The sequence below is a fragment of the Cucurbita maxima genome, unplaced genomic scaffold (genome assembly GCF_002738345.1).
Source record: "Cucurbita maxima cultivar Rimu unplaced genomic scaffold, Cmax_1.0 Cma_Scf00012, whole genome shotgun sequence".
NCBI classification, from domain to species: domain Eukaryota; kingdom Viridiplantae; phylum Streptophyta; class Magnoliopsida; order Cucurbitales; family Cucurbitaceae; genus Cucurbita; species Cucurbita maxima.
This window is the reverse complement of record NW_019272028.1, coordinates 2,496,049-2,515,028: the sequence shown is the minus strand read 5'-3', so window position 1 is coordinate 2,515,028 and position 18,980 is coordinate 2,496,049. Positions and strand designations below refer to the sequence as shown.

The window sequence follows — 18,980 nt, the reverse complement described above, 5'->3', positions numbered from 1 at the left end:
ACATAATAATAACTATGGAACAATTAATTACCTCTATTTTTTTTTTTTTTTTTACTTTCCAATAATATTTAAAATATCTTTATTTAAAAATTTTCATTAAATTTATATGTAATAAAATAATAAATTCGAATTTTTTGTCTAGTTATTTAATTAATTTAAATTATTTTATAATTTAATTTTATGTCTAATAAATTTGGTAGTTTTTTTTTTTAAATGTAAAATATATTTGATAGATTATTAAAATATTCGATTCAACTCGTATTAACAAAAAGAACTTCTAATTTTATTAAGCTAGTCCTTGCTAATTGTCGTATTTGCAAAAAGGTCCCGTGTCGGTTGCGGTAGCATCATCATCGAGGTTCACAAAAATGGCTATCAATGGCGGGTCTACACCAATGGCTCTGTAAATTATCTTCCTTGTTCCTCTTGCAAAGCTTCACCAGCTCTTCCACCACCATGTCCATCTCTTCATCACCTTTCTTCTTCAACATCTCTGCAAACTCCTTTACCTTCTTCCTTACTCTCTCTCCCATCTTCTCTACCATTACCTTATTAAGAATAACCAATAAGATACCAAAATTAATACCGATAATCACCTGTGTTCGAGAGTATGAGATCCCATTCGATGGGAAAGAGCTAATGTAACGGCCCAAATCTATCGCTAGCAGATATTGTCTTCTTTAGACTTCCCCTCAAAGCTTTAAAACTATCTCCTAGGAGAAGGTTTCTACACCCTTATATTAGGTGTTTTGTTCTCCTCCCCAACCAATGTATGGAAGATTATAGTGAAATTCAGATTAGTTGGGGAGAGAACTAAACCTTGTTTGTAAGAGTGTGAAAACTTGGACCCTGAAGGGAGTGGATTGTAAGATCTCACTTCGGTTGAGGAGGAAAACGAAACATTCTTTATAAGTATGTGGAAACTTCTCCCTAACAAATCGTTTTAAAACTTTGAGGGGAAGCTTGAAAAGAAAAACTCAAAAAAGACAATATCTGGTAGCAGTGAGCTTAAGCTATTATAGAGAGTGTTATGAATATGAACATGATATTAAATTTAGGTTAAATTTTCCGATGAAATGCTGAATTGACTGGAATGTTTGTATCTTGGGATTCAACTTTAAAAGGGGTTAACCAATTCTCGAGCTTCTAACTTCGTAGGTCATACATCTAATGATAAAGCATACCGAAGATAGGTAAATAATATTTTTATTAAATAATTTAATGATCTATTAGACACAAGGAACTAACCTCTTTGACAACTCTGGCCACTTCTTGATGGTGGAGGCGACCATTGTCTCTTTCGATGACGACACCGGCATCGAGCCACTCGACCAACCTAGCATTCAACGGTTGGTCGAGCTGCATTGGGGCGGCGATGATCGGGACACCGAACTTGATGCTCTCCATGACGGAGCTCCACCCACAATGGCTGAGGAAGCCGCCGGTGGTACGGTGTTTCAAAATCTGAGCTTGTGGGACCCACCCTTCCACCACCATCCCTCTCTCTCTAACTCTCTCTAGAAACCCTTTAGGGAGTTCTTCTTCAACGTTCTTCTTTCTCTCTCCTCCACCGGCTACCGGAAACCTCACCACCCATATGAAGTCCACGTGGCTAAGCTCGAGCCCATAAGCGATTTCTTCCATGTCTTCTTTGGATAAGTAGAACTCGCTACCGAATGACACGAGTAAGCAAGATGAGTCCTCTTTTTTGTTTAGCCATTTTTCGAATCTACTTCCTGATACGACGTCGTTTTCCGGTTCTTGAACTAATGGACCCACTGGAACCACCTAATTACCCGTAATTAAAAAAAAAAAAACAAATTAATTTCATGTGAATTTATTACTATTTTCATTCAATCTCTTGATTTTTAATTTATTTTTACTAACTTTTTAATTTATTTTATTATTAATTGACAAATAAACTTCATTATTATTTTTATTACCATTTTCATTAAATAATTTGATGTACATAAAAATAGTAATATAAAGTAAAATCTAAATAAAAATTAAAAAAACAAATTTAATATAATTGATTTGAAAGCTAAAACATTAATTAATTTTTTATTTTTAAAATTGATACTTATCTTTTTATTTTATTTTTTAAATTTTGATATATATAAAAGTAGATAATAAAATACGAAAACTTATTTATAAACTTAATTTTTAAAAATTAAATGATTATTCGATAGAGCTTTAATTTTTTTTAACTTTTTTATTATGTAAAATTAAATTTACTTATCAATTTTTTAAAAAATTAAGTCAAATTTTAAAAAATTAAAATATATATATATATTTGTTCTTACAATTTATCCAAAAATTCAAATATTTTCTTAACAAAAATAAAAAAAATATATAAAAAAAAACAAATACAATTTTTAAATAAGAATATTAAGTGAAATTTAATGGAAATTACAAACCTTCTTCCGCAGCAAAATAGAGAGAAAATCAATATATTTGCCTTCAATTTCTCTGAATGATTTCACCAAAATCATACCACACGATCTCTCATTACATTCCTTAATCCTTTCTTCATCCCTCGCATCATTCACTGATGATCTAAACAAGTTCTTCACCTGTTTAATCTCGTACTCGGTGAGCCGAATCTCCGGGAATATCGAGCTCAAATTCGAGCCTGGATACTCCAACTCGTACTTCACCATAGCCGCCATAAGCGCGCCTGTAAAAACTTTCAAATTTGTATCTAATACATGACGGTAATAAATTTAACGACTGAACTTACCCGTAGGTTGGAACATGACGGCGGGAATATGAGATGATCGAGCCACGGCAGGTGCCCATGGTTGCAAGAAATCATAGATGACCAAGTCCGGGTTCAAGTTATGGAGGATGATGCTGAAGGCGGAGGCGGCTGAGTCGAAAGCTTGCTTAAGCGAGAACATGAGATGGGGCGGGAGGCCGGCGGTAGTGTGGCAGTATTGTGGGAGGTCGGATGACGTCGGTAACTTTAGCTCGACGAGCTCGATATCGGAGAAGAGATCTCGAGTGAGGTTTGGTTGGATTGAGTTGAGAATTATGGAGGTGGAACAGAAGTATATGTGGAAGTTTCTACGGCGGAGGGATTTGGCGAGCTCGAAGAACGGCGAGACATGGCCGTGAGCCAGCCATGGGAGCATCAAAACGCTCGTTTTGCCATGTCTATTGCTTTCCATAATTTCAAGTTATTTTATTTTTTTTGGTTTGTGTGAATGTTTGATTAATCCACCACACCTAAATGGTGTGAAAGTTATCTTATTTATAATCAAATGAATTACAAGGATATGGAAATAGTAATAAATGGAAATAACAATAAATGGAAAGATACGTATGATAATAAAGCAAATATTAGATATTTGCCTTATAATAAAATATCAAATATAATATATATGGTAAACTATAATTTATTACTAAATATCCTTAACACCCCACCGCAAGCTAAGCGTCGGATTTAAACGAACGTGAAGCTTGAATCTGAAAAAATCAAAGAGGTTGAGAAACACTTTTCATGAAGATGCTAACAACCCGGTTCTTGGCCATCAAAAATTGCAGAGGGATCGCCGCTCAGCGGCGATGCTGCCTTGGCTTCGGCGAGAATATGTCTAACCCATGAAGAGAGATTGTCGCTTAGCGACGATGCTGCCTTGGCTCTGGTGAGAATATTTCTAACCCCAAGAAGTAGAAGGGGAAACCTAGAGCAAGGGACAAAGACAATGTTGAAGCCAGAAGAGTCGCCACATTGGGCGAAGGAGCCAATTTTGGCGAGAAGGGCAGTCGGAAGAGTCGCCTCATCGGGCGAAGAAGCCAATTTTGGCAGGAAGGGCGGCGGCAACTTGGTTGGCGAATAGGCCAGTGCGGCACCCAGATTCCGAAGGTAAATCTCTGCAAAAGGTTGATAGGTTTAGGTTAGAGTTTATGTGAAGGATGAAGGTTGATTGGGAAGAAAATGAGAGAGACTATATTGGCCAAGGGGAAAACCGATTGGGTTGGAAAAGGTAAGGTTGTATGTACAGAGTATGACGAAAGGTGATTTGGAGGTCAATAGGGTGGAGCCGAAGAGTAATCAATCGACTCCGACTACGGCAGCCATGAAGACTGCCCCTGTGGCGTCAAAACCAGCAGGGGTGGTGGAGAAGAAGATTAGAGAATTCAAAAGCCATTGAAAAGAAAGGATCAGGGTTGTTAAACCGAAAGGGCTCTGATACCATGTTAATGTTTGATTAATCCACCACACCTAAATGGTGTGAAAGTTATCTTATTTATAATCAAATGAATTACAAGGATATGGAAATAGTAATAAATGGAAATAACAATAAATGGAAAGATACGTATGATAATAAAGCAAATATTAGATATTTGCCTTATAATAAAATATCAAATATAATATATATGGTAAACTATAATTTATTACTAAATATCCTTAACAGTTTGGGTTATGAGATTTAAGGCAAAAGGGATTGGGTTAAGGACAAAGGTGATAATGATGACATCATAATGTCGGGTTTTGAGAAATGTGAAACTAGAGTTTGTTCCGACCATAATGTTGTCTTTCGAGAATCGTAAAACTATTAATTTGTTTCGATGTATTACCTTATAAATTTAGTCTCGAATTTGTTCAACATATGTGATGTCCTATATTAGTTGGAGAGGAAAACAAAACATAATTTTATAAGCGAGTGGAAACCTTCTCCTAGTAGACCGTTTAAAAGCTTTGAGGGGAATCCCGAAAGGGAAAGTCCAAATAGGACAATATCTGCTAGAGGTGGATCTGGGACGTAAACATGAGGTGGTGTGCCAATAAAGATGCTAAGTCCAAATAGGGTGGATTGTGATGTCCCACATCGGCTTGGGATGAAAACAAAACACCGGGTGGAAACCTTCTCTGGAGGGGAAGCCCGAAAGAGGAAAGAGAACAATATCTGTTAGCGATGGATCTAGGCCGTTACAACATAATTTATAAAAAAAGACAATATCAGCTAGCGGTTTGATATATTGGCGATCTTACAAAGATTAAATTTCAATTAATTTTTATTTACTTATCTGTGTCTTTTATGGAATAAATCTCATTTTAACTATTGAACACTCATAAAATGGGTAAGAAATATTGCAATTTTTTAAATATGTTGCATGGCATTGACACGTGTCGAAATACGATACGACCACATGGGCCAGCTAGGTAGTTCCACGTGTACATTTGTAACTCGGATCAAACTTCAGAAGTCGGTGTTGTTGAATTTACTCGGTTGACTCTATCAACAAAGGAAGGAGAAAACAATGAAAAATTCTCTTTGTATTGTTATTTTGTCCTTTATGGTCGTTTTTTTTAGCAATCTCCCTTTACAAATGTGATTTTGTCTTTAAATTTATTTTAATTACTCAACTCTTAAAATATAATTTTTAAAATAATTATTTTAATATATTCTTCGTATTCAACCATCTAAAACGGACTTAAAGTTAAAGATGTCTTAGAGGGAAGAGAGACCGTTAGGATCGCTCAACAACGCACACAATCTACAAGATGAAATAGGAGAGAGAAAATTCAATAAAGAATGTTGACTGAATATTTTATTAATTGACTATGTACTATAAGAGAATGCATAGAATGAAGAAAGTACATCTTGAGAGCACTGGTATATATGGTTTTGGTTTACTAAATCAGATTTAATTTACAAAATATATTATACCAAAATATTTACGAAATATCTACGCCATCAAAACTTAATTAAAATAATAATTAAACATAGTATTTAAATTAAAATAATAATTAAATAATTTTTGGTTCTATCATTTTTTAGGTTTTTTTTTTTTTTTTTTTGGTCATAATTGATGTGAAATTTTAATTGCGTAAAAGTCACTCTAACGTTGATTGCTTTCTTAAGTTTGATTTTTGAAGTTTAAAATTCATTTGCATTTTCTCACTATAATAATATTATTATTTTAAAAGAACGATAATTAATATTTTATTCGATTTATTAAAATAAAATAGAACGAATAAATAATAAATATGTTGATATGACTCGAAAATCCAACTAAATTGACTCTACCCAGTCTAAACCATACAAATTTGGTTGGATTTAGGTTAAATTTTTTGAACATCAGGGTTCACAAGTTGATATTTTTTTCATCCGGTTAATTTGAAAATAGTGTTACAATCCAACTCAACTCTTACTTGAAAATTATCATGAAAATTAAAAATATTTGATGTTTGTAAATGATACACTGTGACTTGTGAATATTTAATATTTGAGATTTATAAGATTTTAATTGTTAATGTAATAGGTTTTAAATAAACGGGGATAGAAAATTCGACCTCCACATAAAAAAATAACTTTTATTATATTTAGGGAACGTTTTAAAAATAGGCATGAACTTGACGATAATTATTTTTTTAATTTTTATTTATAAGAGTAGAGTGTGTTAATACTATTTTTTTAATTATTTAAATATAATTACTAACAGTTTAATATGTAAATAAAATTGGTAGAAAATGTTACTGCTTTCGTCAGCATCTTTAATGTGCTTCAATTGCAGAGGACAGTGTTTCGAGCAAATCGGACCCAAACATTCAGGAATGCTGTTGATTTTTAGGTCCCATCGATGCTCAATCGAACGGTCGTGGTAATGGAATTTGTCTACCATTCTCACCTCCTCCTCTCACAGTGAAAGTAAAAGTCTATGTTAGGGTTCATGGAAGCTTCCTTTTGAGGTCAGCATGGGTTTCTTAAATCTCTTCTTCCAATTTTCTCTGAGTCTTTCATTTCTGTTCTGCTCAATTGTTCTGTTTTTGATGCTGAGTTCATAGCAATTCGTTTTGTTCTTCTCTTCCATCTGTGTAGAAACTGGAAAGTTCGAGGCGGAATTTGTTTTTATCAATTAGATAATGGAGAATCTCGATCAGGATCAGCAAGATCCGAGGTGAGGCTCATCTGGATATCTTTAATTCTCGTAGTTAATCTGTTTTTGGCTCTGATTTTCAGTGTTTGAAGTGATTTTTTAGTTCGTGGGTTTTGTTTTAGTGCTTGTCTATGTCTTGTTCTAAGTTTTTCGTTATAATTTGAGCTTGTGTAGCCAGTGATAGGCGGTTTGATCTCGAACAAGTACTTAAGATTGGATTTACTAGATGTTGAGTAGTTTTTTTTTATATGATTCTGGAATATGAATTAGTTGTTTCCATACTCTAGAGATAGAGTAATTGTGAGATCCCACAACGGTTGGATTAGGGAACGAAGCATTCTTTATACGAGTGTGGAAAACTCTCCCTAGCAGACCTGTTTTAAAACCTTGAGGAGAAGTCCGGAAGGGAAAGCCTAAAGAAGACAATATATGGTAGCGGTGAGCTTGGGTTGTTACAAATGGTATTAGAGGAACGAGTGTCAGTGAAGACGCTGGGCCTCGAAGGGGGTGAATTGTGAGATCCTACATGGGTTAGAGAGGAGAACAAAACATTCTTTATAAGGGTGAAGAAAGAGAAAGCCCAAAGAGAACAATATATGCTAGCGGTGGGCTTGGGTTGTTACAAATGGTATTAGAAGGACGAGTGTCAATGAGGAAATTAGGCCCTAAAGGGGGGTGGTTTGTGAGATCCCACATCGGTTGGAGAAGGGAACGAAACATTTTTTATAAGGGTGTGGGAACCTCTCCCTAGCAGACGCGTTTTAAAACCCTAAGGGGAAGCCTGGAAGGGAAAACCGAAAGTGGACAACATCAACTAGCGGTGAGCTTGGACTATTACAATGGTTTAAGAAGAACAAGTGCCAGTGAAGACGCTAGGCCCTGAAGAGGGTGGATTGTGAGATTTCACAAGCGGTGGGCTTGGGCTGTTACAATGGTTTCAGAGGAACAAGTGCATTCGAGGGGGGAACAAAACATTCTTTATAAGGGTGTGGAAACTTCTTTCTAACAGACGCGTATTAAAACCTTGAGGGAAAACTTAGGGGGGAACAAAACATTCTTTATAAGGGTGTGGAAACTTCTTTCTAATAGACACGTATTAAAATACCTTGAGGGGAAACTTAGAAGTGAAATTTACTTGATGAGACATATACACGATAGAAATGGAAACTTAAGGTTTCTGTCTTAGATTTAGATCAAATGCAATTTCTCTAAATTAATGTTTATAAAAACATCACACAATTTTATGGTTATCATGAAATGAACTGTAAACGTATTCTGGCAGTATGTTTGGTTATGGTTAAATGCTGAAGTGCTTCTCTCCTTGGTTTGCGCTTGTTTTAATGATCATTGGTCATCAGGACTGTCCCTGGTGTGGAGGACACAACTTCAATGACTATCGAGTTTCTTCGTGCTCGACTTCTATCGGAACGATCTGTTTCAAAAAGTGCAAGACAAAGAGCTGATGAACTAGCAAAAAGAGTTCAGTGTTTCTTTTTTCGTCGGCTTTCTTTGGTTTCTGTCTTATGTGTTTGATCTGGAAATATGTTTGTTTACTGTAGGTTGCAGAACTGGAGGAGCAGCTAAAGATCATTACTCTTCAAAGAAAAATGGCTGAAAAGGCCACAGCAGATGTGCTTTCCATTTTAGAAGATAACGGGGTTAGCGATATTTCTGAGACATTTGATTCGAACTCGGACCATGAAACACTGTGTGAATCGAAAGTTGGGAATGACCCCGCAAGAGACGACATGAACTCGAGTTCAATACGAAGGAGAAATGAACGTGAAGAATATGCAGGTTCTAATATTGATACTTCTCCAGTGCTAGGTGGAAGCCTGTCTTGGAAAGGACGCAAGGATTCACCACGTACTCGTGAGAAGTACAAAAAAATCTCTGTAAGAAGTCGAAGCGGTTTCGCTTCTATTGGTTCTTCTTCACCAAAACACCAACTTGGAAGATCGTGTCGCCAGATAAAACGTAGAGATGCGAGGTATGCTTAAGCTGTTTATTTCCGTCCTCTGTTTGTGGAATTTCTTCTTGGATCATCTGTAAGGCCATAGACCATTGTTCTTGGAAACTTAATGGAATTTTCGAGTGTCTATTTTCCTTATTGCTGAGTTGGATCATCACTTGTCTCACATTTTCCAACGCAAACTTGCGAAATGGCACCTCTATGACTCATAATCTGGATTTTTTGCTGCCCTGTTGCAGAATGTGCATGTGAGATCCCACATCGGTTGGAGAGGGGAACAAAACATTTTTTATAAGAGTTTGGAAGCCTCTCCTTAGTAGATGCGTTTTAAAACTTTGAGGGGAAGCCCAGAAGGAAAAACCCAAAGAGGACAATATCTGCTAGCTGTGGGCTTGGGCTGTAACAAATGGTATTAGAGCCAAACACCGGGTGAGTGTCAGCGAAGACGCTGGGCCCCGAATGAGGGTGGATTGTGAGATCCCGCATCGGTTAGAGAGGAGAACGAAACATTTTTTATAAAAGTGTGGAAACCTCTCCTTAGTAGGCCTGTTTGGCTTATCACATAGGTGTGATAGATGATAGTTGGCTTCTTCTACTATGCCATAGATCCTTAAAAGTGTAATTCAATGATTAGATTTAGTGCCAAATAAATGTAGAGTTTTGAACACTCCCTGAACATTGTACTTGATATTGATTCGTATTTTTGCATACCAGACCACTAGCTGGGGAGCAAGAGCTCAAATCGGAGGCGTCCGTGGATTGTTCTCTAGAGATTGCACCGTCTACTTGTTCAGAAGACTCTCGGAATTTCTCTGTAAACGGGCACAAGATATTGAGAGATGGCTATGAACTTCACGAAAAAACACGCTCAGGTTCTTCTGAAGTTTATGGTAACGTAGGAACTAAAGATCGAGATCACGATTTAGATGGGTATAAAAACGTAAACGATATGGAGAAGGCATTGAAATGTCAAGCACAACTCATTGATCAATATGAAGCAATGGAAAAGGCCCAAAGAGAATGGGAAGAGAAGTTCAGAGAAAATAACAACAGTACTCCAGTATGTTCCATCAGAAACTGATTATTTCTTTTTGGTATTGAGAAGCTTTCTGATATTGTTGCATTTGAATCCCTTGTGTCCGTGATTTGTTCTCGGTTTTCTTTGGAAGATCTGAAGTAGTTATTAGTTCTCGACATTCGTATTCCTAAACTTTTATTCCTTTTCGAGATATCCATGAGAAGTTGTTCCGTGTTAAAAAAACCGAAAATAAATTTTAATCCTCATGAGAAGAGTACGAATATTACCCGCTTTACGATGATCGCATGTCCATCTAAAATGTCTTTGTCCTTGTCCTAGTCTGCAAATGTTAGAACATTGCCTCTGGTTTTGACCAAATTACATTGTTGTATGAACTAATTCTTCTCTTTTAATTCATTGCTTATGTAGGATTCTTGTGACCCTGGAAACCATTCAGATATCACTGAGGAAAGGGACGAGATCAGGGCTCAAGCTCCAAATCTATCTGATGAGCCAAAAATGCAGGTTGCAGTAGATTGTGTCTCTAGAGGTTCGTCTCGAGCTCCGCCCAATATGCTTGGCCCATCTCGGTGTGCTGATGTGGAAGACGTGCAGGATCAGAACACGAATAGTGTTTCTACTTCACGGTCACTCGAAGAATTTACCTTTCCTATGGCTAACGTGAATCAATGCCAAGAAGAACCTTCACGTACCTCCGAACTCAGTCGTGGGATCCCGGCCAGGCCATTAGTATCTCATGGTGATGCCGGTATCCATAGCCAAGAAACTCCGTACCATACCAATGATCTATATGCATTGGTGCCACACGAACCGCCTGCGTTAAATAGTGTCCTAGATGCCCTTAAACAAGCGAAGCTATCACTAACAAAGAAAATCAACCAAGTACCCTTTGGATCCCATTCTGATCCAAAAGCTGGGGATAGGTTAGACATCCCTGTTGGATGTGCAGGGCTCTTCAGGCTTCCAACTGACTATGCTGCTGAAGCTTCAAGTCAAACGAATTTCCCAGGTTCGAATTCTCTGTTAAGATTGACAACTACTCGTTATCCTGGTGACAGTGTTCAAATTTTCCCCGGTCACGAAATGGAGGATAGATCGAGTTTTCTAAGAGACGCTCGTTTACACAACAGCAACCACCACACTAGTACGGGTTTCGCACGAGATGGGTTTCTAACCAACTATTTTCCTGAGAATAGATGGAAAAATCCAAGCCAGAAGCCTCATTTTGATCCATCACGTCCAGTTTCATCAAGCGTTCATCATAACGACACTTTTTTAAGAACTTTTCCGGGTCGGACCGCAGAAATGCCTCCGCCCAACCAATATTCATTCTATGATGATCAGTTTAGGCCAAATATGTATAGATAGTTACTTGTAGTATTGACGTGAAACATTTCAGGTTCCAGGAGGATGGCTAGGAGGCTAGAAGGAAATTGGCCTTGAGAGGAGATTTGGCCGCCCTTGTATCATACTGTAAGTTGAAGTTGTTCTGCTTATTTTACTCTCAACTTTCCATATTCAAATAAACTATTTGATGATTTGAATCCTATACTCATTTGTACTGAGGATTATTTGTTTACATCAAATTCTATGTCATCAGATGTTCATGAGTTCCCTAAGATTCTGCTGGAGATTGCTTGTGTTTGTTTTTTCTTTTGATAGCTAGGGTATCGGGTCGGACTTGCCTAACAATTACGGTATATACGTTCGTGTTCTATGTTGTCAAGTCTTTAGGAAAACCTTGCCCGTTCAAGGATAGCTCCATAGCTCAATGAGACAACCAGAGTTTTAAGTTATCAAATCTTTGGTCGAGAGGTTTCAACCCGTTCTAGGACCCCCTTACCACTAGGTTTTCTCATATACTTTGTGTCTGATTAGTTTGGTAGGTGTATTCTGACTTCTTGAACGTAACTTTTTTTTTAGTTCAACAAGGTAGGACTTGAACCTCTAACCTCTCGATTTAGTGTATATGCCTTAACTAGTTAAAACTATGTTCGGGTTAATTCTCAAACTGAACTTATATTCAGTTTTTTTCTTCTTCTTATATTTGTGTGAAATTTAGTGAGCAATCTTATGTTTTCTGGTTGCAAACTGACCGTATCATTGTCTAATTGAAATTAAGAAAAGATAGAAGTAGAAAGAATGTGTTTATGGGGACGTTAGCTAAAATACAAACCCGTCAACGTTTATTAGCTACTCTCATTAATTAAAATGTCGTGCTAACACGAGACAAAAAGTACACCTTTTACCACAGTAAAAACATTTTTAAGACCTCGAGTTATATGGTTAGTTTTCAAGTTCATAATTTTGAAACGAAAAAATAAAACTTTAATGTAAAGGGGAATGAATACCCAAAGGGGCATGATTGAAAGTAACTTTTATGCTTTGTTATAAACTTGTTTTTTAAAATATAAAACAAAGCACTAATTTGTAAAGATATTTTTGACAAACGATGTCGTATTACATCATAGCTTATTGGATGGATGGTCTTACATTTTTTAAATATTTATTTTTTTTTTAATTTTTTTTAACCTTTGCAAAATATTTTATTTCTAATTTTGTTTTTTTAGTACAGATAAATATATCTTTATTTTCCCTTTTATTAAATAGAAATATTTCTTATAAAATAAATAAATCAACTTTTGATGCACAATAATATTTTTTTAAAAAAATAAAATCTATCATTATTATTTTTATTTTTATTTTTTGATATTGACATTGTCAACTTGGGAAAGCACTCATTCGTAAACATGATTAGACCCAAATATAAAGTTACTTTTCCACCCACAATAAATAAATAATATATAGTATTATATACTTTGTCTTTAATTTAAAAAAAAAATCAAAATTACCTCTAAATTTTTTTTAGAAAGTTTAAAAATAGAAGTTAAATATAAAATTAATGTTTAAAAATATATTTAAAAAATAATTATAAACTTTCTTTAGTATTAATAAATAGTTTTTATCTATATATGGATAATTAGACGGTAATATTTTAATTAATTTGAAAAAAAAAAAAGACTTTATATATATATATATATATATGTATAGCAAAGTAGTTTCACTTTTTGCATATAGGTACAATAAAAATAGATTTTTTATGATTAGATCATTCTTTTAAAGTAAAATTTTAAATAAACACAATTTGCCATTTTTGGAGGGACATAAATACAAAAGTATTTTGCCTATAATTGAAATTTATACTTTGGAAAAGTTTTAGTTTAAGCTTCAAAATCAATGACCCTTTAGCTCAAAAGTTGCAAACTCGTTATTTAATTATTATTATTATTATTATTTTTTTTTTTTTGTAGGTATCGTCATTTGGGGGTTTTTTGTTGGATCGGTTTTTGGGTATCTTGTTTCTGTTGGATGATAAAAGTCCCACATCGGTTAATTTAGGGAATGATCATGGGTTTATAATCTAAGAATACACTCTCCATTGGTATGAGACCTTTTTGGGAAGCCCAAAGCAAAGCCATGAGAGCTTATGCTCAAAGTGGACAATATCATACCATTGTGGAGAGTCGTGTTCGTCTAACATGGTATCAGAGTCATGCCCTAAACTTAGCCGTACCAATAGATTGACAAATCCTCGAATGTCGAACAAAGAATGACTAAGACTCCAAAGGAGGAGTCAAGCCTCGATTAAGGGGAGGCGTGCTTTGTTCGAGGGGGATGATAAAAGTCCCACAGTCCCACATCGGTTAATGGATGATAAAAGTCCCACAGTCCCACATCGGTTAATTTAGGGAATGACGAGAGTCGTGTTCGTCTAACAGTTTCGACTATAACTTCTTTTCGACTATAACTTCTTCGTTTTAGCTATGATTGAAGAAAAAAAAAGTTCAAATTCTTATTCCCTAACGGTGTATTAGTGAATGATTGTTATCATCAAAACATTAATTAATTAATTAATTTGAGATTAAGGTCTAAAAAACCAACATTTTTCTCATGATATATATAGTTCTTCGACTTTTTATTTAAGGAGAAGAAATTAAGATGGGGATGAACTTAGTAATTTTCTTGCCTTAAAAAGCAAGTGTTTGACTTAGAGTTAACACTTAAGCATGTTCTAAGAGATAAACACAATAAATTATGAATTCATTAGTTTATTTGAATCAAAATGCAATGTTTAATCATTTTGAAAGCATGATTAGCAGTTCTTTAGATTCAGGGAGACAACAACTTGGCATATAATAAAATGAAGGCAAGTGATTGAAATTTGTTTCCCACCCATTTCTGTTGCTCAATTTCTATGAAAGTCTGAACAGATTTGATTCTTCTTTCTTTAAATATCATAAGAAGATTCCATTTCCCATCACTACTTGTATTGCAATTCCACTGTCTCAGTGAGTTCATTTTAAAACTCATGGTGGTGGGTTCTTGGGGTCTCTCTCTCAATCCGCACTCAAATTTCTCCAAATGGCTTCTCTCCTTTTCAGTTTTCGCAAATTTCCAATTCCTCCGCCATGCTTTCAATCGTTTTCTCTCGGATTTTCGCTCGTAGTCGTCATCTGATTAAACTTCCCATTTTCCTTTTTATTTCTGTTCCCGATTTGTGTTCGAGCGTGTTCTTGAAATGATTCATCATGGGAATTGGTTTTCGTTCTAGTTTTGGCGTGAATGCGATTAGAATCACTCCTTCCGTGGTTGAATTTGCTGAAGTTCGCGCGATTTTAGTTCGCAATAGAAGAGAAATTTGAGGTTTCGATTAGTGCAGAAAGGGAGATTTGATTTGAGGAGAAGAGGTTATTTGGAGAATGATGTCTTCTGGTGTAAATTTGGTGATGACTGTGATTGGATTCACTGTGAGTACTTTGTTCATCGTGTTCGTCTGCACGAGGCTTGTTTGTGCTCGGATTCATCTCCATGCTTCAAGGCGCTCCTTCCTTGTCGCTTCTAGATCCGATCTCAGCGGGGTGAGTTCGTTTTTCTCATGTTTAATTTGCTTCCAGATTTGATACATTTCGTGTGCTGCTGATTCATGAGCCATATTTCTCACTAGAAACTGGATTTGATTGCCTCTCTGAACTATAGTTCTTGCATTTCTGCAAATTGAATGTAGTTTCACCATTCATTTCATACGGTTGTTTTACTCCGTTCTGATATGCTGTAATAAGGACTACTCAGAAGTCGGTAGAGACTACTACAAAAGGCGAAACTCACGCGTTTTTAGAGATTGTTACATATAATTCTGTTCTATGATTAGCTAGTTGGTGAGACAATAACTTACCAAGGCATGTGGTTAAATTTTGATCTCAGATTACTCGGCCTACACTTCGATCCAAAACCATTTGAATTTGAAAGCAATCAAAACAAAAAGTCAAAGAACCACCGGACCTATTATTGACCCATATATTGTGATATCATGTTTAGCTCGGTTGTCTCTCTTTTGTAGGTCTGCTAGTGCATTTTTAGTAGCCTTTTTGCATTGTCACTTTTAGTCAACTACTGATGAATTGGGAGAGGTTAGACAGGAACAAAAAGGGTCTCTGAATACTCAATTCTTGTTTGTTCTTATAGGCAGTTCTTTTTAGTTCTTTTTCCCATGCTTTACGCTGATTCATTTGTGAACGTCTCTTTATTTACACAATGAATTTCCTCGTTGCAGCTCGAACGGGGACAACACGGTGTAGAGCCTTTTGTTGTAGCTAACTTTCCAACTAAGAAGTATAGTGATGAATACTTCTCATCCATGAGAAATGCTCAGTATGTTCTCCTTCATTTCACAGTTTCTCACAGCGTTTTCATGATTTCTCTAGAAAATCTCTTTATCTGATATATATATCACGAATCATAAATTGCCTCCAGATTGGCAGTGACATATGATGATATTTGTTTCCTCTGGATAAGATTGGATAAGATTCTATTATGGATCTTTAATGTAAAGTATAATGGTTTTATCTGTCAGATATTAGATAATATCTGCTAGCGGTGGGGTTGAGCTTTTACAAATGGTATCAGAGCTAGATACCGAATGGTATGCCAGCTAGGACGATGGGCCTAAGGGAGGTGGATTGTGAGATCCCACATCGGTTGGAGAGGAGAACGAAACATTTCTTATAAGGGTGTGGAAACCTCTCCCTAACAAATGCGTTTTAAAACCGTGAGGCTGACGGCGATATATAACGAACCAAAGCAAACAATATCTGCTAGTGATAGGCTTGAGCTGTTATATTATCACGGAATAGAAAGAGAATGAGAACTAAGTGCTTTACTCAAGGGAGTATGATGAGCTTAAAATGAATTGATCTTGTAGTTGATTGGTTTTTCCCTAAGCATAATCATTTGTGAATATTGAGTGGTAGGATGAGGTGTCACAAACCAGATATTTAGCCGTCACACTGTTCAGGTGGAAAAGCAAAAAGGAGGAACAAACAGGTTGGGCCATGTTGGTATTGCATGTGAGAGTGATTGATGGCCTCTTGAATAAATATCTTTAAAAGTTAGTAGAATGGTGATTCTTTTATGAGATATTTTGGTAAGTTGGCTTCAAACATAGTTTTAATCAGCCTGGGCCCTTAGCAATAGATGAGGAAAAAGGAGTCACTAGTTAAATCTTGTACGGTTTGGAACGAACGCTACTATGTTAATGTAGTGCCACTTTCTCTCTCTTAAATACATCTACTAGTTGTTGTAAATATCTTTCCCATCGTGCTCGAGAACCTCTTCTATTAGTTCATGTATGGTTAAGGAAAAGATATAGGCGAAGCTCGAACTCGATAACCACCTATTCTCTTCCCCTGCCAAAAGATGCCCTGCTCCCCTCTCGCTACTCTATTTAACCATGTTTACAGAACTGTATCCCACTCGTATCTCTCTAATGAACCTCTTAATTAAATGGGTCTCACTTATACCAGATGTCTTGTATTCCAAGCTAGCAGATATTGTTTGCTTTGACCTATTTTGTATCGCCGTTAGCCTTACGGTCTTAAAATGCATCTGCTATGGAGAGATTTTCACACTCTTATAAAAAATGTTTCGTTTCTATCTCCAACCGACGTGGGATCTCACTTGCCCTCTCACTTACTCACAGATCAAGCCTTATTAGCCCTCCCCCCTTTCGTACCATACAGTTCCAAAATAGGACCTCTGTTCGGCACTTTAGGGAGGTTAAGTTCTCCTACTTTCTCTTCAGTTTCTGATGGCGCTGTTGAAAACATGAGCCAAGAGAATAGGCTGCCCACATCTAAAATAGGGCTATAGGACGTAATCTTATAGTTTATATGCTTTGGTCAATTGAGCTACGATTTGAAAATCTAATACCGACTGATTGGTGACGTTAGCGAAGTGTAAAAGGTATCATGAAAACATAAGCATGGTGATGTTTCTTCTCCTTCTGTGCTTTAGTAATGGCTTCCTCTCTAATACCATTCTTGAATCGGTACGAAAAAGTTGAAGGAATAAGACGGTTCAAAACCAAGCTTAATGGTTTGTTTGTGTGTTTAAAATGGCAGATGCACAGTTTGCTTAGCAGATTATCACAGTGAAGACTTATTGCGCATTCTCCCCTACTGTGGACACTCCTTCCATGTGACCTGCATAGACATATGGCTGCATCGGCACTCGACGTGCCCAGTTTGTCGTACATCATTACGCGAGGTCCCAGACAAGAAACGAACATTACAACCGTTGTTTAGTTCAGCCATTCGCTCTCATTACAACCTCAACTCAGACGTCTGTGCTTATCCCTGCCATGGGTTCCCATTAAGCGACCATGAAAACACTGGGTTGGAACCAATCCAAGAGAATCAGGCTAACGGAGCAGCGGATCCGATAGAGAACGCTTCCTCGTTTACCGAAGGTAACCTGAATAGTAAAGGCTCAAGAAACAAAAATGTAGAAAGTCCATCAAATGCTTGAGAGTTTCTCTGTGGTTGGTTTGTGATAGGAGTTTGGATTGGTAAGAGAGCTGTGTCCTAAAAGTAGATGTCCTTAGCTATCTATCTGCTTAGAAAGGTTGTCTGTCTTGTTATTTACCACTGTACATAAGTCTTGCTTGTAGTGAACTACTCTGTTGCTGGTTTGAGCAGTTTTGTTTCTTTTCTTCTGCACAACATTAAGTACACCATGAACCTGCTATACGATTTGTCTACACATAGATAGCTAATTGCACGAACCTATTCTTTGAGTGGCTTCAAATAATAGAAGAGACTATTTACGAGGTTTTATCAGACAACAAAGATAGGATTTTCACTTTCTCCAAACCATAACGTCCAAGACCAGAACAGAGAATTTGTTATTGCGAGATCTCACCTCAGTTGGCGAGGAGAAAGAAACATTATTTATAAGGATGTGAAAACTTCTCCCATTTTAAAATCCTTGAGGGAAGTCTGGAAGGAAAAACTTAAAGAGAACAATATTTACTAGCGGTAGGCTTGGACCGTTAGACACCGTACAATGAGTCAACAAGGAGGTTGAGTCTTGAAGGGGGATAGACATGAGGCGGTGTGCCAGCAAAGATGTTGGGCTTCAAGGGGGGGAGGTGGATTAGGGGGTCCCATATTGATTGGAGAAGGGAACGAGGGTCAGCGAGGATGCTAACCCCAAAAGGGAGAGAATTGTAAGATCTCACATCAGTTGGAGAGGAGAATGAATCATTCTTCATAAGGGTGTGGAAGTATCTCCCTAGCATACATGTTTTTAAAACCTCGAGGGAAAGTCCGAAAGAAAAGGCTCAAAGATGATAATATTTGTGGTAAGAGTTACTCACGTAGTACAAGAAAGTTTTGGTGATGTAGTTGTACAAACGCATGCTCGGAGGAGTCGGAGCAGGTTTAGCCTATCGAGTTTTAGTAAAATTATGGTATTAGAGTCTCATTCTGTGGCTTCAGGTGTTTGTGTTATGGAGTTTTGATGTACTTTCCTGTGGGCTATGAACAACACCGGAAGAGATGACTCTGTTCTTGTTTTCATATGCATTTATTAATTAGTTGTTCTTCGTCTCAGCTATTTAATGCTCTTTATATTATTATTAACAATATTTGAAAGACAAAATACATACTTTTATTATTATTATTAATTTAGCTTATTTTTCAAAATAGGAAGGAGTGGGATTTTTTTTTTTTTTTTTTTTTTTTT

The 18,980-nt window shown here is 36.4% G+C and overlaps 3 protein-coding genes across 4 annotated transcripts; 2 read left to right on the top strand and 1 right to left on the bottom strand.

The window, feature by feature from the left end:
* Nucleotides 1-303: 303 nt before the first annotated feature.
* On the bottom strand, nucleotides 304-3,170 carry LOC111487574 (cyanidin-3-O-glucoside 2-O-glucuronosyltransferase-like). The gene is made up of 4 exons (XM_023135024.1): nucleotides 2,741-3,170; nucleotides 2,418-2,677; nucleotides 1,249-1,788; nucleotides 304-548 (listed from the first exon to the last, which is right to left on the bottom strand). Exons 1-4 carry the CDS (start codon nucleotides 3,168-3,170, stop codon nucleotides 351-353), a joined length of 1,428 nt encoding a protein of 475 aa, XP_022990792.1. The 3' UTR covers nucleotides 304-350.
* Nucleotides 3,171-6,508: 3,338 nt separating this feature from the next.
* Nucleotides 6,509-11,513, top strand: LOC111487201. Of its 2 annotated transcripts, XM_023134505.1 has the most exons (6): nucleotides 6,509-6,700; nucleotides 6,831-6,909; nucleotides 8,247-8,367; nucleotides 8,448-8,878; nucleotides 9,575-9,920; nucleotides 10,308-11,513. In XM_023134505.1, exons 2-6 carry the CDS (start codon nucleotides 6,875-6,877, stop codon nucleotides 11,265-11,267), a joined length of 1,893 nt encoding a protein of 630 aa, XP_022990273.1. In that variant the 5' UTR covers nucleotides 6,509-6,700; nucleotides 6,831-6,874; the 3' UTR covers nucleotides 11,268-11,513. The 2 variants fall into 2 exon arrangements, with proteins under 2 accessions (XP_022990273.1, XP_022990274.1); XM_023134506.1 differs by lacking the exon at nucleotides 6,509-6,700 and having other exon boundaries at nucleotides 6,709-6,909.
* Nucleotides 11,514-14,151: 2,638 nt separating this feature from the next.
* LOC111487309 (RING-H2 finger protein ATL74-like) lies at nucleotides 14,152-17,953 on the top strand. The gene is made up of 3 exons (XM_023134687.1): nucleotides 14,152-14,818; nucleotides 15,511-15,608; nucleotides 17,357-17,953. The coding sequence occupies exons 1-3, from the start codon at nucleotides 14,660-14,662 to the stop codon at nucleotides 17,760-17,762; spliced, it is 663 nt and encodes a 220-aa protein (XP_022990455.1). The 5' UTR covers nucleotides 14,152-14,659; the 3' UTR covers nucleotides 17,763-17,953.
* Nucleotides 17,954-18,980: the final 1,027 nt, after the last annotated feature.